The sequence below is a fragment of the Acomys minous genome (genome assembly GCF_964271855.1).
Source record: "Acomys minous genome assembly, chromosome: 5".
In the NCBI taxonomy this organism is placed as follows: domain Eukaryota; kingdom Metazoa; phylum Chordata; class Mammalia; order Rodentia; family Muridae; genus Acomys; species Acomys minous.
Genome location: NC_140494.1, coordinates 17943403 through 17971395, shown reverse-complemented (window position 1 = coordinate 17971395; position 27993 = coordinate 17943403). Strand labels below are relative to the sequence as shown.

The 27993-nt window shown below is 42.8% G+C and overlaps 1 protein-coding gene across 17 annotated transcripts in view; it reads right to left on the bottom strand.

Annotated features, from left to right (window-relative positions):
• Positions 1 to 27993, bottom strand: part of CACNB2 (calcium voltage-gated channel auxiliary subunit beta 2) — a 340356-nt gene that overhangs the window by 29599 nt on the left and 282764 nt on the right. For all 17 annotated transcript variants that reach the window (XM_084782575.1, XM_084782570.1, XM_084782573.1 and 14 more), the window contains one exon: positions 1489 to 1611. In XM_084782575.1, coding sequence (XP_084638701.1) covers positions 1489 to 1611 — 123 coding nt within the window. The remainder of the gene's footprint in view (positions 1 to 1488; positions 1612 to 27993) is intronic.

The following is a 27993-nucleotide window of genomic DNA, read 5'->3' as shown; positions in this document are numbered from 1 at the left end:
CAAAGATCAATATCACTCCTAGCAAGAGACAACTAGGAGATAGGAATTCTTACAGTGCTTTTTACCTTATAAAACTGGATTAATTAGAAGTGTGAATACTGAGAGAGAAATCCTAAAATGTACTCGAAATACTTTGTATCAGCAAGATGTACCTCTGCAGTTTTATGATCACAGGGTTCTGTTCACATATTTTTTTTTTTCATGTTGATGCTGACAGTTTGTCTCTTGCAGGTGAAATATTTATCTTGAATTTTCAGGATCTAATTTTATTTTCTTCAATTAAATCTATTTCCAGACACTTCAAAAAATGTCCATGGCTTTTTTTTTTCTTTCCACAGTAGAAAATGATCCTGCTCAAACTACTGGCATCAGGAAAGGTCCCTGTGTTCGTCTGACTTGCTGTTGTATGTCTATCAGTTCTTGTTGCTCTTCACCATCATTTCTGAACTCTTTGATTTACGTTTCTGCATCTGTTTATTTCACATCTCTCTAAGAGTTACTGCAATTTTGCGCTCTCTTAATGCACAGCCATCACCTCCCTCACTTGCACCCTTTAGCATGCTTGTCAGTTAGATTTCATACACTTTCTGTGAATCCCTTCAACTCTAAATTCCCTCAGGTCCAAGGGGGAAAAAAAAGACTTATGTGCAAATAGGATGTCTTTTAGGAAGAATTATTATCACTATGGTGTCCCATAGAAAAAGGATGTGACATGGGGACACCAAACAAAACTTAATCAAAGGTGATTATTTCCAGTTATAGACTGTGTCCTTGTCAGCTTAAGGTAACAGCAACTTCCTTGGCATCAGCCTCCCCTCTCACTTGCTCTGATTTCACTATTCTTTCTCCACAGCAGAAACAAAGCTTCTCTGATGGAAAGGAACAGCAGAAGCCTGCCCCCCAGAGGCTGGCATGACAGCTCACAATAGTAATCCCAGCACTCAGATGAATGAGGGAGGGTGAGTATGGGGTTGGGGGGTGGGGCGTAGCAAATTTGAGACCAGCCTGGGCTATATAGTGAGTTTCCGAGCCTGGACCACATAAAGGGTTCCAAGCCAACCTGGGCACAGAGTGAAATCTTATCTCATAAAAAACAAAAAAACAAAAAAGAAAAAAGAAACAAGCAAGCAACAAAAATCTTCTTCCTCAGATAACTCCAACTTTAGACATCAGGAAAAAGTGCACATAGTCAATCAAGGGTAATCTTAAGGGAGAAAATAGAGGACACATATTAAATTGGATCACTTAGAAAAATAGTTCCTAATTTCTAGGGCGCAAAGCCCAAAGGGGCCCTGGCATTCCTGCCATGGGCTTCTGACTCCCTTTTACATTAAAAGGTTATTTATAACAGAAAAGGTTGGGAGCCACTGATTGAGCTGTGTGTTACGCAACTGCAGCCAGACCTAAGGCTATCGCACAGCAAGAAGAAATAAGGGAGAGTTGAAGGTGAAAAAAAATCACACGGAAAGAAATGGGGATTTTCCTTACTTCCTTAACATGCAGAAAATCTTTTGCCTCGAATGAGATGGCCATGCCTGGCACTGGAACGTCATCCTCCTGGGCTGCGCTGTACCTGACATTGGTCCGAACTGCAAATGCAACAGGTTTTGTCTAAAAAGAGATGGGAGGAAAGATAGTAAGAAAAGAAGTAACAGTGGCCTCCCTTTCAAGTACAAAGACACTCTCCAAAATTGCTAGAATCACTGTTTCTCCCCATTGGTTCTTTATAACAAAGCATCTTATTTTTGATGACTGTGATAGCTCTCAGCCACATCCACCCACTTCTGAACTAGGGGGAAACTTCTGGGCATGGTGGTGGCTCATGCATGTAATCCCAGCACTCTGGGAGGCACAGGCAGGTGGATCTCTGTGAGTTCAAGGCCACCCTGGTCTGCAAAGTGAGTCCAGGATAACCAAGACTACACTGAGAAACCCTGTTTCATCTTGGGGGAAAAGCTATTCTCTTCAACAGCACTGAAGGAATAAAAGCGAAGATAAATGAATGAAATACAGGTTTGCAACATTACAGCAGGCAACAACCAGAAAGCAGGACACACACACAATGCCTAATTCATTGGTTTGGGGTGGTAAGCAAAAAGACCAAAACATAGAAACATCCTCCCTGCCCTGAACATCCACTTCAGTTAATCAATGATGATGTATTTCCCAATGGTGCAATATTTGGGGTGGAAAAATAACTAGAGAATATATGCTTCAGCCTTAGCAACCACTATTCATGGCCGCAGGGAATTGTGAAAGCACTGACCTTTTTATCCGACCACATTTCCTCCTTGAGTTCACTCAGCCACTAAAGATAACATTAATTTAGTCATCCTTCTCTTTTTGGTGCTTCTGAAAATTCACAGATAAGTCTGTTTCCTATTGCCAATACATACATATTCAAGAGATGGACATATTACGGAGGCTGGTTTTTGTGGCATGCATATTCTGAGACCAGTAGCTCTCTTCCCTTTACTTGTTTTCTCTCTCCTGGGGCCAAGATCAAAGAGAAGCCAACACACCCTGGCCTGATAGCAGGCTCGCGAGAAGGCAGAGCACTGGAGAGTGTGGTTAAATGCAAGTACAAAAATCTGGGACACAGTGGGACCCAAGAGGTGGTCTGGGCCTTGAGGGCAGCAAAGCAGGTCAGCCTTCTAGACTGAAAATCAAGATCATCTCTGAGACTGAGTTCAAGCTGCCTTTTTCTCAGTCTCATGGGCCTCCCAGGCTTATCAAAAGAGCTTTATCAGGGCTCGAGATAAGGTGGCAGAGAAAACAGACTGTGTAGGCGTGGGGGTAGGCGTGGGGAAAGCACACAGTCCTGCCTGTTAAGGCTTCTGTAGGGAGGGTTGGCTGGTGTAGAACTATATTTACATCCATGTTTAGATTCAGGGTCATTACTAGGATACTAGGCTGACTGAGGATTAGTGTGGCTATGACAGTGTCACCGAACCGTTACTGCTCTAAGGATGGTACCCTCAGGCCAGTCTCGCGGCTCCAGCATCCCATTCTATGGGACACCAGGCACCTGAGCTAGCAGTGGACCACTCAGCCTAGTTTTGCTTCCTATGAGCCTGTGCCAAGATGCCATGTGGGCACATGCTACATTGTTTAAGGTCTACTATTAACTTGTCCCTGCTCTGTTGCCCCCTTTATGGCACATAGAATTAAAGCTCATTACAGATTGCCTTGTGGAGTAAACCTAAACAGATTATTGAATTAGTAAACATTACTTCACAAGACAGTAGCACCCCAGTCTTCAGGCAATGAAGTAAAAGTGCTTTAGGAACATAAAAGTAGTTATCGCAGCATCTTTAGTCTATTCCCAATACTTAAGGGGACAAGAAAAAGTTACAAATGGTAAACAATTGCCTTTCTTTCCTTCTTCACCCTGTATGTGGCATGCCTTATAGGAAAATTATAAAAGCAAGAGTTTGGGACGGTCTGCCAGCTGACAAGCAGTGTGCTACGGGTGCCGTGCATCACTTGTTGCATCTAACTCACTGATAGCTGTTTAACCCAGATGAGGAAATAGGCTCCAAAAGATTTCCCAGAATCCTGGCATGGTGGCTCATATGGGTAATCCCAACACATGGAAAGTTTGGGCAAGATGAGAGCATGCTCAAAGTCAACCTGGGCTAAAGTGCAAGACCCACTTCATAGAAACAAAACGCAACACAACAAAAATGTCTTCAGTTGTAAGCAATGGACTAGGTGCTCAAACCCCTCCCTCCAAAGCCCAAGTTCTTTAAAGCAAAGTAAAGCCAAGGCAAGAAAAAAAAATTAATCAATTATTTTTATTGCATGTGCACTGGTGTTCTGCCTGCTTGTATGTGTGTGTGATGGTGTCAGATCCCTTGGAACTGGAGTTACAGACAGCTGTGAGCTGCCATGTGTGTGCTGGGAATTGAACCTGGGTCCTTTGGAAAAGCAGCTTAACCACTGAGCCAACTCTCCAGTCCTAAGCCAAGTAAATTTAAAGTGGTATATTCACGGCAGTTTCAGGCTACTTAGACATCACTGTGGAATTTTGGAGAACTAAAAATTATATTTCACAGTGTCAAAAAATTGACTTATAGCCTCAAAAGGGGGAAAAGCCATGCGTCTACCCTTCCTCATCACAGTAACTGGGTAGGGCCACAGGGGAAAACTACAGGTGTGTGTTAGGGAAACCACACACATATTGTTTTCTTGAATCACCTCAAGGTCTAGTACACCAGCAGCAATGGAAATAATGATTTTCAGTTAGTTAGATATAGCTTTCTTCCTTATCTTTTCTCCCTCAATCTACAAGGCAGAATTTCATGCAATGAGAACTGAGATATTAAAATGCTAGTGACTTCATAACTTCTCAAGGTTCCACGGCTACTTAGGGAGACCATGGAGAAGGACATAGCTACTTCCATTCTCGCAAGGAACAAAAACCAAAACAAGAACAAACAACAAACAAACAAAAACTCCAAAAGCCATGGAAGATGCCTTGGGATAAAGTACTTTGAGGGTTAACTAAGGATTTTTATTAGCCTATAAGTTTTTCCAGGGACAGGCTAGCCTTACTTTGCAAGTTGATTCTTCTCCTCCCCCACCCCCCCCCACCCCCACCCCAAGACTGAATCTGTGTTGTGTTGCTGAGGCAGCCCTGGATGCCTTGACTCCATGCAGGTCCATTAGAACTCTGCATTTCATTCCTATGCTTTGATCCTCATTCCGTCAGCTTGTGGCTTTCATCATGACTTCCTCTGGAGGCGACTACCCCTCATTCTAAGGTGAGCCATGTAGGCACCTGGGCATGCTATTGGGGACCCAAGCCACCTGGTGTCACTACCACCCTCTGGTCCTTCACTCTAACACTAGCCCATCTTGGCCTAGAGACCCAAAAGGATTCCAGAAATAGCTCCTAGCACTACTCCAACTGCCCAATCTTAGATGTGTGTGCTGACTCCATCCCTCCAGCCCTCACCTTAGTCCTACAATCTGTCTAGAGTCAGCCACTGACAGATGTGTACACAGAAAGCTAAATTTGCCCAGCCCCAGAGGACAGTCTCGGATAGCTCTGTAGCCACAAGGATGTTTTCTTATCTCTAATGGACGTTCTTCTGCTCTGCAGAAGCTTCTGTGGAAGCCTGTCAGAGACAAGCTTAAGGCTTGTAGCAGGAGCTACTCTCATGTCCTCATGGCCTCGTGCAGCCACTAGGCTTCACCATCAGCAGGAATCACCAGTAGAAGTTAATTATTTTATCAACACCTTTGTGCAGGAAGTAGAATGAACAGACCATCCTAGCGCCATGATACTAGCTCCAGCTCTCTTCCCAGCGGATGACTCAATGAGTTCATATTGAAATTAAGAATTGCAATGAATATATGATGTTTGTTTTCATTTTAATAAAGCATGCCGCTTGCACAATACTATTATTCAAAGGCCAAAGGGAATTCCTGAAGATTAAACATTTCTAATCATGATTAATAGAATTATGTAGATGTTTGTGTATAGATGTCTTTATTTATTCTTACAAAGATGCCTTATCTTATGCAAAGCATGTATTTTCATTAGGAAGGAGGAAATAGCATACAATGAAATTTATACTTTCTGCTTTAATCGCTATGATAGGCTGTGGGAAGGACTATAAGGTTTGTCACAGGTAAAAACAGTCTTGGCAGGCTTTGCCCTTGGACACTCCCTGAGATTAACCTTGAGATAGACTGGGTGGGCTGGGCGGTGGTGGTGCACGCCTTTAATCCTAGCACTTGGGAGGCCGAGGCTGGTGGATCGCTGTGAGCTCAACGCCAGCCTGGACTACAAAGTGAGTCTAGGCCAGCTAAGGCTGTAATAAACATGTCAGGGCTTGTTTCAAAGCCCAGTGTAGGACATGTCAGGGCTTGTTTCAAAGCCCAGCGAAGAAAATAGCTGACAGCCCAAAAAGCTGACGTCTGACCAGATGTGTGAGTGATAGATAAAACCTTAGTAGTAAGTTCTGACCTAGGAGCAGCCAGGACTGCAAGTTGGTGATAAGAGTGCCGCAGAAAGCTAGATGTGTGAATTAGAGAGGGTAAGGCTAAAGTAAGTATAAAAACCCTGAGAAGAAGCAGCCAGCTCTCTTCGCTAGCTAGCTCTCTCTCTCTCGCTGTCACCATGATTACCTAAAATGCTACCAGCCGATGGGCGCTCTCCCAGGATGGAGCGGACAGACATGCTGTCAGATAACAACCCGAGAACCGATTCAAGTCGCAGCAGCGAACCTGTTCGGCAGAACTTCGCGATATCAGGTCGTATACTCTAATGGCATAAGCTCCCAGAACATTGATATTATAAGATGCTAAATGCTACTCCTATTAGAATTAAGATAGTTTTAAGAGTGTAATGAAATGGTATTGGTGGCTTGGCCTTGAAGCCTAAGCCGCTGCCCTTTGCTGTAGTTGCCTTTGTATTGCTAATAAACCTCTCTTGTTAATCGTACCACTTGCTCTTGGCCTGACTCTTTTGTTCCGGATTCTGAGTGTAAACTCTCTGCTCGCGACAAGGCTACACAGAGAAACCCAGTCTTGAAAAACCAAAAAAAAAAAAAAAAAAAAAAAAAAAGAGATAGACTTGGTGGAGCCATCCTGGGCCTGGAATTCAGGAAGGGGACCAAGGGACTCCACCTGGACTATTGTGTTTCTAATGGACCCTCAATGGGAGAGGGAGACCGCCACTTACTTGTCAGAGACAGGTGAAAAGGACAGAGAGGAACAGCAGGTTCAGACCAGGCTTGAGTGCACTGGATCTGAGAGAGGATCAGCAAAACAGGCCAGGGGCGCAGGCCAGAGATACCTAGGGACCCGTCCCATGGAACGGATACCAGAAGGTTCACTCTTGTTTCCTTTTAACCTTTTCCCCCTTTTGTTTAAGCTAGTTGGGTTGTATAATAAAGTTTAATTGTTAAAAAAACAGAGCCAACAATAGGCTACTCTTAAATATGAACTACTCCAAACTTTCTCTTTTTAAAAATAAATTTAAAAAAATATATAACATAATTCCCATTATATGGAATGATCAAAGAGAGAAGTTAAGGTCTGGAGAGCCACGGCACGGTGGGTAAGAGCACTTGTTGCTTTTGCAGATTTCCCAGGTCTGGTGCCCAGCACCCAGATTATGGCTCACATCCATCTGTAATTCTAGATGTAGAGGATCCAATGCCTTCTTCTGACCTCTATTGACATGAGGTACACACGTGGTGCAGGCTAACACACACAATTAAATAAATACATTTAAATTGTTTTTAAGTAGCTGGTCTTAATCTGGTATAACATTCCAGCAGCAATGATTCCATAAGTAGCACATTTTCAAGAAGTTACTAAAGTTAAATAGAGACACATCAGCATAGAGTAAACATGGGGGGGGGGAAGGCTGGGCAGCCAACATAAAGCAGGTGATAAGAGAGGTTTTCCTTTATTCTCAGTGACCCAATCGCCCTTCTTTGCATTAGAGATTGTTTTGAAGATGAAGGACCATCAGTGAACAGCACTACTAAGAGTATCTGCCCTCCACAGGTTGCAGTCTGCAGAGACAGAGCAGGTGTGTCAGGTTTTCCAATAGGCCAAGAAGGTGAAGACCAGGAACCTCTGCGTGAACTTTAAAACCCCATGGCCAGCTGTTGATAAGCAATTCAGCAACACGATCGGGGTTAAATCCATATAGAAGGAAGAGGATAAAAGGAGATAGATGGCTTAGGGAGAATGCAGTGTCCAGGGAAATACATGATGAGAGAGGAAGAGATGGAATTTGAATGGTACAATTTTGTTTCTCTTTTTGCAGTAGATGTGAATGAAAATATGATAAATGAAAATGAAGAAAAAATTGCCAGTGTGATGTTCCTGCTTAGGTAGGAGGCAGGGAGAGCTAGTGTGTAAACAGGGAGCACAGGCTTAGATAGAAAACACTGAATTCCGTGCCAGACAAAGGCAAGAAGGTGGAGTGACCATGGTCACACACACTAGTGGGAGAGTGTCATCTCAGCTAGTCCCTTCTCAATGGACTAGGCAGGGGAAGAGGCAAGTCAGAGGTTGGGAGAGGGACAGATGGTCTAATGTGCTCATCTAAGATGTGTTGGATGAGTGGAGCGAGCAATTGTGCTGGGCTCTGGGAGGTGTAAAAAGCTCATGTAACTTCCAGGCTATTGGTGCCTAAGCTTTTTGTGAGCGGGTACTGCCACGCTAGAATACAAGGAACATTGGACCATAGGGAACGCAGTGGAAGGATAGCCCCTTAGCAAGATATAATGGCTTTAAAACTGCCTTCACCATCTTGCTTTAAATATTACAGAGAAATTTAGTAGACATGACACACACACACACACACACACACACACACACACACACACACACCATGCATGCGCACACCACTTTTACCCACCTCACATATCTTAGAAATAAGTTGCTACTAATCAGTCTTGTGATTTAAATTCCTATTTTGTTAATTGCCCCATGCGTTTCCCACTATAATGGTTTCATTGCTGCTAGAGAAATGAGGATTTCTTTCTTTTAAGGGAATCAAAGAGTCAGCAGCTACTCTACACAGGACTCTTGTTGGGAATGGCTAAGTCACTACAGACACTGTGTTACAGTCTGATCAGGATTTAGCTTTACTTATACATCTGCAAATGCTAAGTGTTTCTTTATTTATTTAATTTAATTAGGATTAAGTAATATGTGCCCATGCATGAGTGTGTGTGTGTGTGTGTGTGTGTGTGTGTGTGTGTGTGTTATTTAGGATTAACCCTAGGCTCTCATACATGCTAAACAGGCATGACACTGCTGAGGTCTAACTTCAACACCACCACCACCCCCCGACCCCGTTTATTTTTACTTTAAAACAGGGTTTCAGGCAGTTGACTGGGTTAGACTTGAGTGCACTATGTAGCCAAAGTTAGCCTTGAATTTGTGTTCCTCCTGCCTCAGCCTTCTTTGTAGCTGAGGTTACAGACTTGCATCACCAGTCCTAGTGAAGGAGTAAATGTTTTTTAAAAAATATTTTAAATCTTATTGTGCTAAAGCTACTAAACTTTCAGGAGATGAAGTCAATATAGAACATAAATACATGGAATACTTCTTTTATCTTTAAATAGGTGATTAAAAGGTGATGAAGTGTGAATAAGTTCCATGAAATAAATAATGATTCCTAAAATATAATAATCTTAAAGATCTTATATAAAAGTAAAAATAAGGCAACATCCATGAACACAGAAATAGTGGGAGTTCTCAGAATTACAGAATCCTGTTGCTTGTATGATAGTGATGACAGAAATATGCAGAAATGTAGCACATGTCCCTTTTCTTGGAATACTCACCCTGGACCCACAATCTTCTACAAGAGCCATAGTTACTAGTTGCTTGGGGTTGTATGTCTATGCTCCAACAATCAAAGGTTAAATCCTAATCCCAAGGTGATGGTGTGAAGGTGGGACTCTTGGAAGCAGTTGGGACATGAGGGTTGAGCTTTCCTGAATGGACTAATTGAACTCATGAGACTCCTTTCTCAGCCTCTTGAGAGCTAGGATCATAGGTTTGAGTCACCATGTCTGGCCTTATCTATAGTAATCTTATTCCAAAGCATTCAGAGCCAAATATTTCTTTGTTCAAAATTCCTATGTGAGGAGGTCCCACTCAGTCTTAGACCTAGGGGAGGGGAATAGGGTGAAAGCGGGAGGGAGGGAGGAATGGGAGGATACAAGTGATGGGATAACAGAATTGTAATCTGAATAAATTAATAAAATTAAAATAAAAAAACAAAATTCCTATGTGCATTGAAAAAATTGACAAATGTTTAGTCAATAGAAATCTGCTATGTCTTTTGACACCCATGTCTTTAGCAGTCTTTTTTATTTGAATTTCTGTTTTTAACTCAGCATTGCTCCGTTGGCCAGACAGTGCAGTTCAGGACTCAGGGCTTGCTTCTGCCTGCTGCCTGAGACTTCAGTGGGAGAGCTCATGCTGATCCCTGACAGCAGACATAAGCTGAGCATTGGGGAGGCCTGGGTTCCCATGTGGGTAGAATCAGACACAAGTGCTAGCACTCTCCCTGGCTGGCTGCATCTTCTGTGTACTTGTTCCTTCCAACTCTCAAATAAACAGCTTTATTTATATTCTTTGCTTATACTTCACCCACTTGGGTGTCCTATTTCTTTGCTACTTTCTCCCAATATTGCCTCTATCATTTGTCACGTAGAAAAACAAACAAAACGTAAAAAGTGGAATGGTGTGGGGCTATCTCCTGAGACACCAGCAACAACGCTCCCTGAAGGGCCTCAGTTCAGAGTGAGTCCCAGCAAACTCAGGCCTCAGGCACATTTGCCTTCGCCATAGTGGCTCCCACTCACTACTTTTCTCTCTAACAAGGGTGGGAGGGAAGGATATAAGTGGAATCAATAGCAGAGCCTCTTTAAATGACTGCCTGGCATTTAAACTATTATGAACTGTCTACTCTATACTTATTTAGAAAATTACACACTACAAAGAATTTCCAAAGAAGCACTCTAAACAAATGTAAGAAAGGCCCATTTAAAATCCATGCTAACAAGCACAGGCAGCCACATTATGTTTTGTGGTAATTAGCAACTGTCAGTTTCTCCACTTCTCAAAAGCTGTGGTCTTTGCAGAGTTCATAAGTGCTAGAGATCAAGAGGTATGAATATTTTGGGGTGTTTCTTTTCCTATTTCACTTTGAGTGTTTTGTTCTTCTTGAACTGAAAGAATTGAGAAGACCATCTTTATGACCAAACCAAACATTTTGCAGACAATAAACTAGCTCAGAGAATCTGTGGGTAGCCAGTTCCAAATACGAGCATCTGTTCTGTAGCCTACTCTCTAGAAACATCGCGAGCTATTTTGCTAGCCCTGGGTCCCTGTTGTAAGCCTTTCTAAGGTAAGGCTCTGAGGCAGATACCCTGACGGAGAAAGTGGGGTGGGGTCCAGGGAAGTGGATGAAGTGGATGAAGAGGTGTGCAGGAAGGGGAACAATCGCTGTGACCAAGTTATTGTTTAAATGTCTATAATGAGCTCTGAAAACAAAACTTGTAATGTAAGGCCGGAGAGAAGGCCAAATGGTTAAGAGCACCAGTTGCCCTTCCAGAGAATCCAGGTTCAGTTTCTAGACATGACAGCTTACAACCATTTCACCCCTCTTCTGGTTTCCCCAGGCACTAGGAATACACATGGTAAATAGACATGGATGCAGGCAAAAACATTTACACACATGACATTAATGTTTTAAAAACATTATTATCTTTTTAAGGGTTAAAAATGATGTCCCAAATAACCACTCAAGACATCTTTATTGAAGTTCTGAATACTTACAAGCTCATTATGGCCTTCAGAAGGCAAAATGTTAAAAATTAGCAGTTGGGAATGGTAGCACACTCCAGTAATCCCAGCAGTCACAAGTTCAAGACAGGAGGAAACAGGGTTTTAATATATATGTAAACTGTGTGAGTGTGTATATTTTCTATGTATAGGTTGATAGATAGATATGTACACTCCTGTATATATAACCTATGGAGGCCAGTTAGCTTGGCTTGGGTGTGTCCAGCACTGGCCACTTGGAATAGAACAACTTGTATGGGCGTTTGTCCCTGGAGGCAATGCATTCTTCCCTTCTCAGAAGCCACTCACCTTCTGTAGCTGTTCCTCTAAGGGTGGAATCATGGAAGTTAACACACCTGCTGTGTCAACTGGTACTGTCATTTCTGACATTGGTCTTGCTCAGGAGACTGTGTATTTGAGAACTGATGGATGCTGTCTCCCATCTTGTTTAGGGGACACACTCTATCAATGGGTGTCCTGACCTTACAGTTAGTTGTTCGACTCCCTCTTGCATGATTTTTCCTAGGCCCTGGGTTTAGGGGTTGCATTGTAGATCTATCAGTTGGGTCTGGGTACCCCAAAGTCATTTATTCTCTTCCTTTTCATCACTTGTACACCTCTGTTGTGCTCTTTATCTGTTGCAAAAAAAAAAAAAAGGAGCTTCTTTGATGAATGAGAACACATTTATCTGTGTGTATAAGGACAGGTCTTTGGAAAACAGATATTATATTGGCTTAGTAAAATGGCAGAAGTAGATTCTCCTCTAGGATCTATGACTTCCCAGCCACAAGTAGTTGACTAGCTTTTCCAGTCCCAAGCATGACTTCCTTCCTGCTGAGTGGGCCTTTCAGTCCGATTAGACAGCAGCTGTTGGTTACCTTCAAGATAAAAGTGTCACTGTTCCACCACTGCAGGTATCTCACTAGTCCAGTCGTTGTGGTGGGCCACAGACTTTACAGCTCAGTAGGACTCTACTACTGATCATCTCTCGCCCCTTGGCAGCCTGAATTGCACCTTCTGATTCTATGAGAACTTTGAGTCATACGTCCAGGCTCATACGTCCAAGTTCTATGTCTTCAGCAATAGGGAGTCACCTCCAAATTCTGGGAGACAACCAAGGGCAATGATAATAGCCCACATTGTTTGCATGGGTCTCTTGAACTCCCCTGCCCAACAACACAAGAGGAAAGTTCTCCTCCATGGTACTGCCTTTTTGTTAGATAGTCTATTGCTCTTGGAGGGACACATCATCATCCCAAGCAGTGTAACTTATTTTAAGTATATGTTATATGTAATTTTTGGTAAACAAAATATTTTTAAAATAGTTTTAAAAATCTTAATTATAGAATAGACACCTCTCAAGTACCACTACATATCATTTTGGTCCCACCTGCCTCTTGTGCCAAGCATCTTGTTGGCAATGCCCCGGCACAGGCTCTGGAGTGATGTGGGATCCTCTTTATCATGTGTGAGTACAGAGGAGCACAGACATGATGTCCAAGGGGCAGCCCTCAGAACACGCATGATTGAAAGTGATAAGTAGCGTCATCTATCTGACTGTCTTGAGACACGGCTTGTATAGTGCCTCAGAGGACAAGCTAAAGGATTGAGCAACTAGTCAAGGCAGTCAAGTGTGTGGTCACGTTGGTTTTCCCTCCTTCCTCACTTCCCTCTCTTGCTTTGGACTTCTGCCTGTGTTACATCTACACATGAACTCTACTTCTGCCTCTGCTTCTTGGGGAACTAAGAAATTGTCTAGATGGCCAAATAAGCTGTGTTAAGTATTCAGAGGGTAGAGAGAGGCACAGCCAGTAAGAAAAGATACACAAGAGTGCTGTGCCTATTTAAAGGGACCAAGGTTAAAAACTGTATGTCTAATATAACCCTAGTGTTTGTTTGTTTTACAAAAGTGTGTATGTAATCTCTAAGCTGTTGGCTAGATGCTGAGTTCATAGACAATCTTTGCTTCTTGGGGGTTATTGTAATCTAAATAATTTACTTTTGTAGGTAATTTTTAGAGGGAAAACTCAGCTGCATATGCTATGAAAAATTTAACTGGGAGATTGAAGAAATGGCTTGGCAGTTAAGGGTGCTTGCTTGAGCATCTTCTGGATATATTCCAAGGAGTGAAATAGCTGGGTCTTGAGGAAGCCCTATTCCCATTTTTCTGAGATAGCACCAGATAGATTTCCAAAGTGGTTGTACTAGTTTGCATTCCCACCAGCAATGAAGGAGTGTTCCTCTCTCCCCACATCCTCGCCAGCATGTGGTGTCGCTTGAATTTTTGATCTTAGCCATTCTGATGGGTGTAAGATGGAATCTCAGAGTTGTTTTGATTTGCATTTCCCTGATGATTAAGGAGGTTGAGCATTTCTTTAAGTGTTTCTCAGCCATTTGATATTCCTCTGTTGAGAATTCTCTGTTTAGTTCCATGCCCCATTTCTCGATTGGGTTATTTAAAATTTGCTCAACCATGTTCATAGCAGCCTTATTCATAATAGCCAGAACATGGAAACAGCCTAAGTGTCCCTCAATAGAAGAATGGATAAAGGAACTGTGGTACATATACACTATGGAATACTATTCAGCTATTAAAAACAAGGACTTCCCGAAATTTGTGGATAAATGGATTGAGCTAGAAATGATCATAATGAGTGAGTTAACCCAGAAGCAGAAAGACTCAAATGGTATATACTCACTTATATCTGCATATTAGCCCAAGGGGCATGTCCCACGAAAGCCTTCACTTACCAGGAAACTGAGACAGAGGAGAGGACATTCTAGTGGGATTCTAGATGAGAGAATCATGGGAGAAAGACAAAGTAGAAGGACCCAGAGGGTCCAAGAAGCCTACAAGTAGAACATTATGATAGGCAGATTTGGGCACAGGGGTCCCGCTCAAACTAAGGCACCAGCCAAGGACAATACAGGCGGTAAACCTTAAACCCCTACCCAGATCTAGCCAATGGACAGAACACTCTCCACAGTAGAGTGGAGAGTGGGATATTACTTTCTCACATACTCTGGTGCCTCACCTTTGACCATGTCCCCTGGAGGGGGAGACCTGATGGCACTCAGAGGAAGGACAGCAGGTTACCAAGAGGAGACTTGATACCCTATGAACATATAGAGGGGGAGGTAATCCCCCTCAGGAACAGTCATAGGGGAGGGGAGTAAGGGGAAAATGGGAGGGAGGGAAGAATGGGAGGATACAAGGGAGGGGATAACCATTGAGATGTAACAAGAATAAATTAATAAAAAAAAATTAAAAAAAAAAAAAGGGTGCTTGCTGTTCTTTCAGAGGACCTGAGGTCTGTTCCTACTATTCACATCAGACAGCTCACAACTATCTGTAAATTTAGCTTTGAGCAATTTGATCCCCTCTTCTGACCTCCGTGAGCACCTGCACACCTGTCCCTCTGCCCCTCACCCCATAACTAAGAGTAAAAAATCTGAAAAAAAAAATAACTGGGAAGAATAAAGTACTCAGGGCAAAAGCTCTGTGTCCAGTGGATAGTAACTAAAAATAAGTGTTATTTTTAACTAAGAATTAGTAAAACTTTAGGGGAGACCATGAAGTAAACTTGGTATGTCCATGAGATGCTGTGGCACATAATGGCTCTTAAGGAATGAGAGGCTAAGTGAAGATGAATGAAACCTAAACTCTTCCAAAAGAGGCTGTGATCTCTTTTGGTAATGACGAAGAACATGTGCTTTTATAAAACACAAACACACACACACACATACACACTCACACACAAATACACACACACACTCACACAAACATGCATGAGCACACACTCATGCACACAGGCACACTTAAACACTAAAACAAAAGTCTTTGGCTAATTACAATTGCACATACTCACTTGTATGTACGCATGTGTATGGGCTTGTATGTGTGTGGGTGCATGTGACAGTAATCTAAAAACAGAACAGGAAGTGGAGGCAGGGAAAGAGGAGGAGGAGAGCCAGGGATGGGAGGGACTTAGATGCAGTCCTCATGTACACAACTCTCAAAACCGCTTTTTAAAAATCTAAAGTATATTTTCTTGTTTCTTTAGACAAATTCTTAGATCACAAGGTGTTTACATCTGAAAAAGTTTGCTATAAGGCACCACACTAACCCTCAGCAGACTTTGCTAGTTGTTATGGCCACCAGCAGAGGATAAACACGTCCGTATTCTACAGCTCCTCAGCCTTAGGTATGAAAATGACAGAATAGGTGAAATTTGTGGATTCTATTTTCTGTAATTGAGCTTGAAACACTTGGCAGAATCAGGGCAGTTATTAAGTTATTTTCTCTGAACTTCAGAATTTGCTTGTTAAGTGTCTCTTACACACAGGGCACATTCTTGGCAATGGAAACACAGAGCCCTATGAGAAAAGACTGGGTTTTCTCTGACCTGCCAGTACTCCATTGGAGAAAGACAATGAAGTCTGTTCATTCTTTATATATGAGTAAGTTTCCCAAAAGAGATGTTCTAAAAATGCTAACTGTGCACAGTGACAGTAACACACATAGGCTGCCTTCTTGTCCAAGGTCAGGGGTACCAATAATTTAATGAGCAGGCTGGCAGCATAAAAAAAGAGAAAATAAAATCCTACACTTCTAAAAACTCTAATTTTAATAATCTAATATTAAAAATTCACAATCTTCAACTAAACAAGGTATTGTTTAAAATGGCAAATGTACACAAACCTGTTGTGGTTCGTACAACAAGTGTCTTTGGGGCAAAATGTGCCTCTCTTCCAGTTTTGCTGCCATTGCTTAGAAGCTATTTAAAATTCATTGTTGGAACACATCAACAGAACCAAAGGCATAATATTCTCATGCCCTTAACGTCAGTAACTCATTGTCCTTTGAGGACAAGTTACCTTGCTGAAACAACCTGGAGCCATTCAAGGCCAAGTTAAGTAGACAGAGCAAGTAGATGATCAGTTTTGGTAGAAAACTTTTTTTTTTCAGTGACTTTCTATTTGATTTTTAAAATTTAAATAATTTATTCAGAATACACCTCAATTGTTATCCCTTCACTTGTATCATCCCATTCCCCCCTCCTTCCCTCAAAATATTGCTTGAAGGGCTGGAGAGATAACTCAGCAGTTAGGAGCCTGCACTGCTCTTTGCAGAGGACCTGAGTTGTATTCCCAGCACTCAAGTGACAACCCTTTGTAACTTCAGCCACAGGGGGATCCAGTACCCTGGTCAGGACTCCACAGGCATCACACTCAAGTCCACATAGCCTCTGCCTTACACACACATGTAATAAAATATAGGGGAAAAACACTGCTTGACTATAAGTGGCAGGTGTCTTCTTTGTCCACTGAATGTCTCAGAAGATAGTCCTAGCAACTGGTCAACATTTTTTTTTTTTGAGGAAGAATGTAATTTCTATTATGGCAGTCTCAAAGTTTCCTTAACTTCTATGGCTATCATATAACATCTTAATGGAAGTCTTACTAAGATTCTCAGGTATGATCCTCTAACTGCCTTACACAGACTTGTCAAGGGATAAAATCACAAAATCTATAGACTTTTTGTTTACTCTTCACAGAAAAAGATCAGGAATGGTTCTTCAGGACACACACACTCACACACACACACACACACACACACACACACACACACACACACACACCTTGCATACATATACACGCATATAAATAATATCACATAAAGTATATGCATAAATGCCACGTAAAATCAGTAGTATTGATATCAGGCTATTTTGTAAAAGGGGGTTTTGAGGTTGTGTAGTGTTTGGTTCCATTTTGAGTGTAAACAGAAGCAGGCTGCTGCTGCACTTTACTGCATATGTAAACACAACCATCTGTCTAGCATCACTCATAAGGCATAGAGCAATAAATAACGATTTCTAAAAGCAAAAAGGGTGCCACCCTGTACACTTTTCAAAATAGACAGGGATAATATGAGCACGTGGGCATATTAAAACTGTACCAGAGGAAGCAGCCTGAGAATTTAGCAAACACCACGGACTGAGGAGGAGACTCCAGAACTTTTACCCAGACTCTATAAAGAAGAGGAGAGCTAGACCACAGCAGCAATGGCCTCCCTGTCATCTGACCACTCAGTTAATGGCAAATGGCCTGACAGAAAACTGCCCCCTGGCCTGGGGATGTCAGCTTGGCTCAATTGCCACTGCTGATACAGCCTACCTTACTTGCCATCTGTGTGCCCCACTATTGGTTCCTCCGAGATTAGTTTCTACAGCTTTGATGGCCTTGAATTACCATAGTTAGTTTTAATGTCAACTTGCCCCAAATTAGAGTAGGCTGAGTCGGGGGTCTCACTCAAGAAGTGTCCTGACTGCCTTGACTGACGGCGGGCAGGAAAAGCCCACCGTGATTATGGGCAGCACCTTCTGGTAGCACCCCAGATTAGAAAGGGTACTTCAGAAGGAAGTTTATCTTGCCTTTGGCTTACTTGGCCTTCCATCTTGCTGAAGAGTTGATCTACCTCATTGCTGCTGCTGCTACTGTTTCCTTGTGGATAGCAGAACCAGTATTTCCATGCTTCCATTGTGGACAAGGGGCCAGGGGCTATCCAAGAACCCTTGAGCTCCTGGTGCCAGATGAGGATTGCTGATGAATCCTACCTTGTGGGTTCAGTGACTACTGCACATCAACCCCGTTCCCGTGTACCACATGAAAGACAGCTATTTTGGAGCTTTTCCAATTGCTTAAGTACTCAGCCCCTTGGACCAACACCAAGCTTCTCAGTATCTCAGGAGTGGTTTGGCCATTGTTACTATTTTTGGGCTTTCCTAATAAATTGCCAGACAGGAGTACATGCATGAATTCCATCCCCTTGGTTCTGTTCCTTTAGAAAACTTTTGAGTAGAACGCTGACTAAAATGTGCACATTGACTCATGTTTCTGCACTTGACTCAAGCCTGAGGCTCAGCTCAAACCCTCATCCCTGTGGTTTGGCTGCTACAGGCCCTCTAGTTGTTTTCCATACACAATGGGTAAACTAACCCACCACAGAGATTCTTTGTACCTCTGTGAGGCTCCTATCTCTCCCTCTAGGACTCTTTGAGCTCCCCTGTGGTCTCATTAAGCCTGTTGTAGCCATTGTGTTACATACATACATGAATGAATATGTATAGTACATATATGTAAATATGTACAGACAGATATAATTACTACTCAATATGTGTTATATGATTTCAGAGTTAATAGTAGTGGTTAAGATTACAATGGAAAAGTTTGTGTTTGCCAGGGGCCAGCTATAAGAAAGGTAGACTCCTCAAAAAGATTAAATTGAAGAGCTAATGGCCTAAAAACCACAGGTGGGTTAAGATGCTGTGGATGGGAAAGTTGGTTTGACTCATACCACCCATAGAAGCTTCTGGTAAGGAGATACACCTAGAAAACCTGCTAACTGGCTGGTGTCTACCACTCTGAGATTGCAGGAAACTGACTTCCAGATGAATCATCCATTCTACAAGACTCCCTTTTCCAGCCTCTAAAATCCCAAGTCCTCTGTGCCACATCTGCACAGACTTTTCACCCCTTCAGAGACTGCAGCTGAAGGTCCCTGTGCCACATCTGCACAGACTGTACACCCTGCAGAGACTGCAGCTGAAGGCCCCTGTACCACATCTGCACAGACTGTACACCCTGCAGAGACTACAGCTGAAGGCCCCTGTACAACATCTGCATAGACTACCCTGCAGAGACTGCAGCTGAAGCCCCCTGTGCCACATCTGCACAGACTGTACACACTGGAGAGACTGTAGCTCAAGGCCCTTGTGCCACATCTGCACAGACACCCTGGAGACACTGCAGCTCAAGCCCTGTGTGCCACATCTGCACAGACTGTACACCCTGGAGAGAGACTACAGCTCTTTGATTATTCTGATTAGAAGGACAATCCTGCTTCTGGAGAGGCCTGTCTGCTTTCTTCTATTTCCAAGTCATCTGAACCAATCCCAGTTTAACAGTAATGAATGAAGCCCAGATAGCTTGTGGATGTGGCATTTAATAAATTCTGACATTGTAGAAAGAGACAAGCATGTCCATCTACACATATGATAAGAATGCTCATGACACATGGATGTCATACGAAATCCACTTTTCTTCTCTTAAGAAGAAATGTTGAGCCTGGCGTGGTGGCCCAGACCTTTAACCCCAGCACTCTTGGGAGGCAGAAGCAGGCAGATTGCTGTGAGTACAAGGCCAACTGGTCTACAAAGTGAGTCCAGGACAGCCAAGGCTACAGAGAGAAACCCTGTCTCGAAAAACAACCAACAACAACAACAACAACAAAAAAGAAATGCTTTATACTATCACAAAACTTAACCCCTCAGGTAATCTCAGACATCTAGCATTTTCCCATATAATGTATGACAAAGAGTTTAGGAAACAGAGCAAGAAAAGCAGGCTGAAGAATTTAGTCCTCACTCATTTCAAACATCCTGCGACCTGTCAGGCAGGTGTCATCTTGGGGTGCCTCTGATTGTTCAGGCTGATAACCTAAGGAATCTGTGGAGTGTTCAAGCAGGAAAACACTCTGAGGAGCATGCTTTGTTTGTTTGTTTGCTTGTGTGTTTTGTTTTGTTTCTTCCTAACCATCCCTGCCTCATGAGCAGGCCCCGCATGAGCTCCAGCATAGCTATTTTCATGACTAAGATTCCCATTCCAGAGGTGGGACCAAGCATGGGGCCCAGCAAGTGCTCCGCACCTGAATACACTCCCTGTCCCTGAATTGCTGCTGATTATTTAAAAGTCTAATAAAACATTTGACTTCCCTCAGTATTTGTTTATAATTGACTTATAACAACACATACTTATGGAATGCAGCGTGCTGTTTTGATACACATCCACACTGTATAACGATCAAGGTAATCGTACCCATCACCCGGGAGCATTTATTGCATTGTGGAGGAACATTCAAGATTCTCTGCTGCAACTGCTTTGAAATAGACAATACCCTATTGTTAACTATAGTCACCCTACTGTGCAACAAAATCAGATGTAGAGGGAATTTTCAAGGCCGATCTGCAAACAAGAAAAGGATGAAGAAAAATGGAATCTTTGTCACAAGAGAAAATCTGCACAAGCCCTAGTCTGTGGCAGCGTGGGCACGAGTCTGTCAAAGCCAAAGAGAAATGGCTTACTGTAGGCTTTAGCTACAGCTCCAGTGTCCGTTTATCCTTTCTATCTGTGGCGGCTTCAAGCTTCTCCACTCCGATTCAGTATAAACCTTCCTGTGTCACATTTCTAGTTCAGCTGCTATTTGTGTTCCTGTGGTTTGCCTGAAGCTTAAAACTGGCCACATTTCAGACCAGAGTGGTGACACACAACTGTAATCCCAGCACTCAGGGAGGCAGAGGCAGGTAGATCTCTGTGAGTTCGAGGCCAGCCTGGTCTACAAAGCAAGTCCAGGACAGCCAAGGCTACACAGAGAAAAACCTGTCTTGAAAGAACAAAAGAAAAAAAAATAAAACTGGCCCCACATTTGTGTTCAGACTCTGTTCCTCTCGCAGCACACGGGCGGATCAAACACAGGTAACACGGTGACCACCACCACGCTGGCGCTCCAGCGACCGTTGCTTTCCTAGTTTAGGAGCTTTAACAAGTGTGCTAGTAATGGATCACATATGTAAACACCAAGAGGCTACATGAACAGACTATATGTTTTTCACTGTACCCTGCTCCGTTTTTTAAAACTAAGACATCCTGGGAGAGTGCAGTCTTGTTCATGAACTTGATGTTTGAGCAAACCTCTGCCTCTCAACTCCTCTAAGCTACTTGGTAAAAGCGAAACCAGAGGGAATGACGAGCTCTCTCTCTGCTCAGTGCCTGGCTGAGAGGGCATACCCAACAGAGAGTAACCACCAGAACATGAGTGTGGCCTAAGGGTGAGCTGCTGGGCGTTATAAGGAATGCATTTTCGGTACATGCTCCTGCCTCTTCGAATATAATTCCTAAGGTTCTTAGATTCTTCAAAGTGAATAGTCTTCCTGTATGCTAATGAGATAAGCACTGGCTAGTGGCCAGGGCCTGCAGGTTAGCCTCAGGATAAGAGAGTTCAGGGGGATCCAACCAATGACTAGGGGAATAGAGCTTTTGGCCCCACCCAATGATACCCATAGTAAAGTGGACTGATATTACCATAATTACCAGAGATCGATGAGTCAATCATAAGTAAAAACACCACCGCCACAGAACCAAAAGAAGCGTTTAGGTTGGGAAACACCTGGAGGTGAGGCACCCTGAGCGTGGACGCTCTGTCCCTACTCCCTCGCCTTGCTTTGTACACCAATCCCATGTCATTCTTACTAAATTAAATACCTTTTTTTTTTTTCTGATGTTCCTCTTTCCAGTGAGAGGGGGTTGAGTATGAAAACAAATGTGGCCAGTTTTAAGCTTCAGGCAAACCACAGGAACAAATAGCAGCTGAACTAGAAATGTGAGACAGGAAGGTTTATATTGAGTCAGAGCAGAGTAGCTTGTAGCCACCACAGATAGAAAGGATAAACTGATACTGGAGCTCCAGCCTACAGTAAGCCATTTGTCATTATGGTCATCACTGTAGTAAACTGGGTTCTGAAGTTACACGAGTCATTCCTTTTGTTTGTTTGTTTGTTTTTGTTTTCATAAATATTTATTTTTGTTTATTTATACAGGTGCTATGTCTGCATGCACACCTGAAGACCAGAAGCGGGCATAGGATTGTGAGCTGCCATGTGGTTGCTGGGAATTGAACTCAGGAACTCTGGAAGAGCAGCCAGTGAGCTTAACCACCGAGCCATCCCTCCAACTCTCCATGAGCCATTCTGACAAATGAATGCATCCAGGGAGCAGGTATGGCAGTCTCCAATGTATAGCCAAGTCAGATAAATCGTGTCTAAATTGGGGACCCACTGCCTCGGACCAGCATCGGGAGTGGCACTAATCTTGCGGGACTAAGCCTTTTACCAAGAGGATTTGGACAAACCCTAAGTCAAGAACTGTCAGAATTTAATTACATTAGAGGATCCTGAGCTGGCACCTGCAGAAAATGAAAGACTTGCTTGGAATGTAGTAGGAAAAATGATATATCTGGTATTAGAGGTGCTGGAATTGTAGCGGAATACAAAAGGCATTTCCCTGCTAGCACCCTATCATTTAACACAGGCCCCATGTAGTCAGCACTAAATCTGATCTTTCAAAAAGCAAATCACGTGCTTTGCCATGCTTCCCAGCTAACAGCTTATCCGCCCAGGCCTGCTCCATTGTAATGTGAGCTTTTACTAAGAGCAGGAACAAGGAGGTCTCAATTCTTAGGGGGCAGGGCAGGTGCATTGTATATCCCAACAGTCCACACTAATTGATTAATGCCACCTTCACTACCCAACTAGAACCAGGCTTGCTGCCATGCCCCATAAGCCATAAAAGTAGAGTCCGTGGTGCTGGAGAGCCAGCCCTCCTTTGGGACCTTAGCTTTTTTTGTGTACTAGACACATTTTAGTGTCTAGTTATATTCAAATTTGCAAAGTTCCCCTACTCCGTCAATGAACTCTCCTTCTACTCCAGACTATAATTATAATTTTTCAAAAGGCCCATTCCCGTGTAAGCAATCCCTGCAAAGCATCTTGAGCTCTCATGTTTCGTGGTCATATTCGAGCTAGAAGGGCCCTTTGCCAGGGAGAGTAACCCTCTTATTTTAAAGATGAAACACTGAAGGCCAGCAACATTGTGCCTTGCTCAAGGTCACAGAGAGCAGTGTGGCCTGCAGAGAGCTGCACCTGGGCTCCTGGCTCCTCTAGCACTGTCTCGAGTTACAAGCAAGCCCAGTTCTGATACATGCGACACATAACTGAAACCTCAGCAAATGATTTTTACCTTTAGGTGGTAGCTTTTAATTGCTATTTTACAGCCAGAGGAAAAAATATTTTTAAGAAGCAAAAAGAACTATAAAGTAAGTCTCGTTTCCCACTTGGGCTATTTAAAACTGGCTACGTTAATTCTCTGTGTGAATGATAGGGAAAAAGCACACATTTCTGGCATCACTTCCCAACACACCAGTGCGACAGATGAGTATTGACTGATGGCTCCAGACACTAATAAGCCCAGAGTGTGTTCCTAGGAAAATGCTCTGCGTGCGTCATTAAGGCTATTTTCAGCCTTGCTGTCTTGAATTGAATGTCAACCAGCACTGGCGATTCTGAATTTAAATGGGATCTCAGTGAGGGGAGGAGAAAGTGAGCATTATTTTTCAGGGTTTGTATCGTTGACACGCTTTTAAAGGCTGTATTAAATCTATGGCATTTATAAGACTCTTTGTATTTATAATATTACCTTTATACTTACTGATTGAATCATATTTGACTAAGTAGAAACACTGCTGTCTAAACCATTTTTTTTTTTGACTGCCGATGGATTCTACCATTCTATGCTGCTATGCTAAATAAATTAGTGGCCATCAGTCTGTGGTGCTTTCAAGAGATGGTGAAACCTTTAAGATGTGAGATACAGAGGAGAAAGTGAGGTCACCAAGGACATGCCCTTAGAAGAAAGGGACTCCATCCTGTCACATCTCGGCTTCCCAGCTGTCACATAATGAGAACCTTCCTGTGTCCCCACTCTGATACACTGCCTTGCCCTAGCTGCCAAACCAAAGCACCAAAAGACTTTGTATCAGAAACTGAGTCTAGTTACGTCTTTCTTCTCTTCAATTCTCTCAGGTCCTGTTCATGATTACGGCAATAGAAAGTTGACTCATACATACATTAGATAGAATTGGTTTGTGGTATATGTGGAAAGGGTAGTTTGTATATGTGGTACGCACCTTGGTGTACACCACTATGTGTGCACATGCACTCAGGTGTCGTCCTCTCTCACTGCCTGCCTTTTTGCTTTGAAAAAGCATTTTTCCCTGAATTGGAAGATCGCCATTTTGGTTGGACTGCCTGGCTAATGAAATCTTGGGATCTGCCTGTTTACAATGTCAGAGTTACGGCTATACTCAGCCATGCCCGTGTTTTTATGTGGGCTATTGAGATTTAAACTCAGGTGCTTGCGCTTACATAACAAGTGCTCTTACTCACTCACCCCTGTTCTTAGTTGGATGGTACTTCTTTAAAAATAGAGCTGGACCCCACTTGCAAAAAACTGCACTAGAATTGGTGGATGCAAAATCATGGATGCCTGTCACTGGTGGACATTAAAACATCATAGTTGGTTTTCATTGATGCCTGCAAGAACATGATACCACTAACATCCCTGAAAATGCTGCTGGGCCATTTTAACAACCCAAAGAGTTCAGAAATATAGGTCTGCAAGCGAAGTAGTGGGGAGATCGGGGCAGTGTGTATGTTCGTATTCACATATTTTCTCTCTCTCTCTCTGTTTTAATACTCTGCCTCCCCTCTTTTCTTTTTCTTTTCTTTTTCTTTTTGAAACAGAATTGTATATAGTCCAGCCTGTCCTTAAACTCATTACCTAGGCAAGGAAGACCCTGAATTCCTAATGATCTTGCCTAGCACCTCCAGGTGCCAGGACTACAGGCATGCGTTACCACTCTTGGCACAGAACTTACTGTCTAGCAAGGATGCCCAAGTTATGCTTTAAAATACATCTGACCGGTAGGATGAAGCTTGTCAAAAATAAGAAAGCAAGTCCCAGTACAACCTGATAAGCTGAGATTACTACAGACATGTGGACGAAGGTAGCCATATTCTGAACAAAGACGTGTACAAACCTAAATGGCAGAAACTACAAGTGGTTTCCTTATAAGTCTACCCTCTTTCTAAAGACTGAACAAAGGATGTTTAATGGCAGATGTGTTCATGTTAAACACAGGTTTAATCTGGACCCAAGTTTAACCAAGGGCTTCACACTCTCCTATTAGTTCTGCACAGCTCTACTCCTGGGGGTAATGTCAGGGTAGCAGGGGCTGGAGTTTTAGAACCAAGTTAGATACAGGATGGGAAGATGGGTTAGGAAGTCAGCAGAACCGAGGCCTCCCAGTTCAGTTGGTCAAGTGGGGCTAATGAAGCCAGAAAAGAGACGTAAGCCAGGAAGTCACAGGATGAAAGGAGGAGGGGCCTAAGCACGCATGGTCATGAGAGCTCTACAAGAGATGGATGGCATGCTGAGAAAGAGCCAGGAAGGCAGCTAACTGTGAGAGAAGACACTGGGGTCCACCGATTCTGGAGTGTGACATGTTGCTTCAAGTGCTGAGGTTCTTGAAAAGCATCTCAGAGCCTGGTGTGGTGGCACACGCCTATAATCACGGCATTAGGGGAGGCAGAGGCAGGTGGACCTCTGTGAGACTGAGGCTAGCCTGATCTATAAAGCAAGTCGAGGACATTCAAGGCTACACAGAGAAACCCTGTCTAGAAATAAAAACAAAACAAAACAAAACAAAACAAACAAAAAATAAAACAAAACAACAGCAACAAAAAGCAGCTCAGTAGAAAAATCCGTGTGTGGTATTGTGATATTGGGTGGCTCAATAGAGGTTGGTTCATCAGAAAATATCTGTAAGACATTATATAACCATGCACATTTCTCTACCTAGTGGGTCTTTTTCGTTCTTTCCCTCATCCTCTCAGATGTTTTGAGACACAGCCTCACTGTGTACTATCGGGCCAACAGCTTGCTTTTTAGCGCAGGCTGGCTTAGAGTTGGCAACAGCCCTTCTACTTCAGCCTCCTGAGTTTGGGCTTGCAGGCTCCAGCCACCACGCCTGGCTTTAACCATTTCTTCTTTGTGTATATGATAAGGCAAACACTTTAAGGTTCCCTCTGAGTTACAAAGTCAAGCACCTTCTGGTAGGGACATTGAGTGTTATTGTTCCTACTTGGCAAATGAAGAAAATCAGATAGCAGCCCCATAGCAGATGGCCGTATGTGGCTGGGATGCTAGCCCATAATTTCAACTCCCCTACCCCATAATTTCTGCTCCAATTTTGGACTTTGGTTAAACTCGTGGACCAGAGGAAGTGGAAAAAGCTAAAGGCTTAACCACGGGCAGTTTAGCAAAGGCCACTACATCTGCATAATTGGCTTCCTCTCCTGCGGCAAATAATCGTTATAAAAAGAACAAATCCTTAATGTATCAAGGCAGATATCTTAATAAAAGTTTGTGAGGAAAAAGATAATTGGTTTTTATCGTGTACAAATGATTCCTTAGTGTTTAAGAAAATTAAGAAAATTTCCTAAAGAAACCATTTTCTCCCCCTAGAAAGTTATTTGAAGACCCTTTCCATTGGATGCCAGATCTTGACATAAGGGCATGCAGTGTGGGCAGGCCTTGACATGGCACCTGCTATCCCATCGTGGATGTGGTTTGTTTGACTCATGCATTTGTGCCTGCCGGGCTTTGCAGGTGTGCCTCTGTGACAAGCTGTGACAAGCTCCAGGTCCTTTAGGGGAAGAAGATGGCTCCCCTTCATCTTTTTACTTATAAAAGGCTATCCCTTTTATCGTTTTATTCTGCCACCAGAAATACCTTCTATTCTAAAGATTCAACTAGCAAGCATTTAAATGCTGAGCAGCGGGAGACCGGCGAAGGGCAGGTGAAAGGACTGTCCAGACAGGGCGTCCTAAGATTCGGGGAAGGAATGATTCTTGTGTGAACAAAGTGATCCAAGTCCAGGAAATAAGAAAGGCCTGTGCCAAATACTGTAAGCTATATTAAAACACGAGTCTTTGGGACACTGAAGTTAAAGGTTTAATTCATGAAAAATTATAAACATACATTTACTATACATACATGCAGAAGCTGAGGCAGCATTTCAAAACAATGAAACTGAGTAAAGTGATTCCTTTACAAAACAAATCCACTGCCAGTTGCAGTGGCACAGGCCTTTAATCCCAGCACTAAGGAGACAGAGGCAGGTTGATCAGTGTGAGTCCAAAGTCGGCCTGGTCTATATAGGAATTCCAGGCCAGCCAGGTCTACCACATAAGACCCTGTATCAAAAAACAAAACAAAACAAAACAAAAAAACAAAAAACAAAAAAACCCCCAAAAACCTCACTAAATCCATTTATTTATTCAAATTAAAATTCAGCAACTAAGAAGAAGTATGTTGACATAATTATTTGTCCTCTGAGGTCAGTATAGTATTTCAACCCAAGAAGATATTATCTATCTTTCGTTGAAAATCGTAAGCTACTTTCTATATTTATAAAAGTCCATTGGTGATGTTCTGAAGTTCTTTTCCCCAATTCACTTCTTTTTCACCTAGACCCCTGTGGCTGTCTCAGGCATCTGGCTTCCTTGAATGAAGGTGGAAATGCATTTTTATAAGCTTATTTCTAATAAGTAATAACTAAGATGATGCTGTTAGCTTTAAATGTTCGCAGTTTATTTACATGCATGCTATTAATTGAAAAACAGTTATGAGAGGTAATAAGAAAGCAGATTGAGCATGTTTGTACTGTTGGTTTTTTAGCAACAGTGAATGGAACCAGGACCCTCAGCCTCAGGCCTCTGTGGCTTGTCAGAGAGGCACAATCAGGATATTAGTACAGATGTAATGAAATTGAAGAGAGCTGAGTTGGAAAAAAAAATGCAATCATTCATTAAGGTTGTTCTTCTTGGTGGCCATATGCTACTCTCTGGGTTGTAGGTGTGATTTGAAGTGATTCCTGGTGTAAACCAAGTAAGAGTTGCCGAACTTGGTGACCCTGTAAAG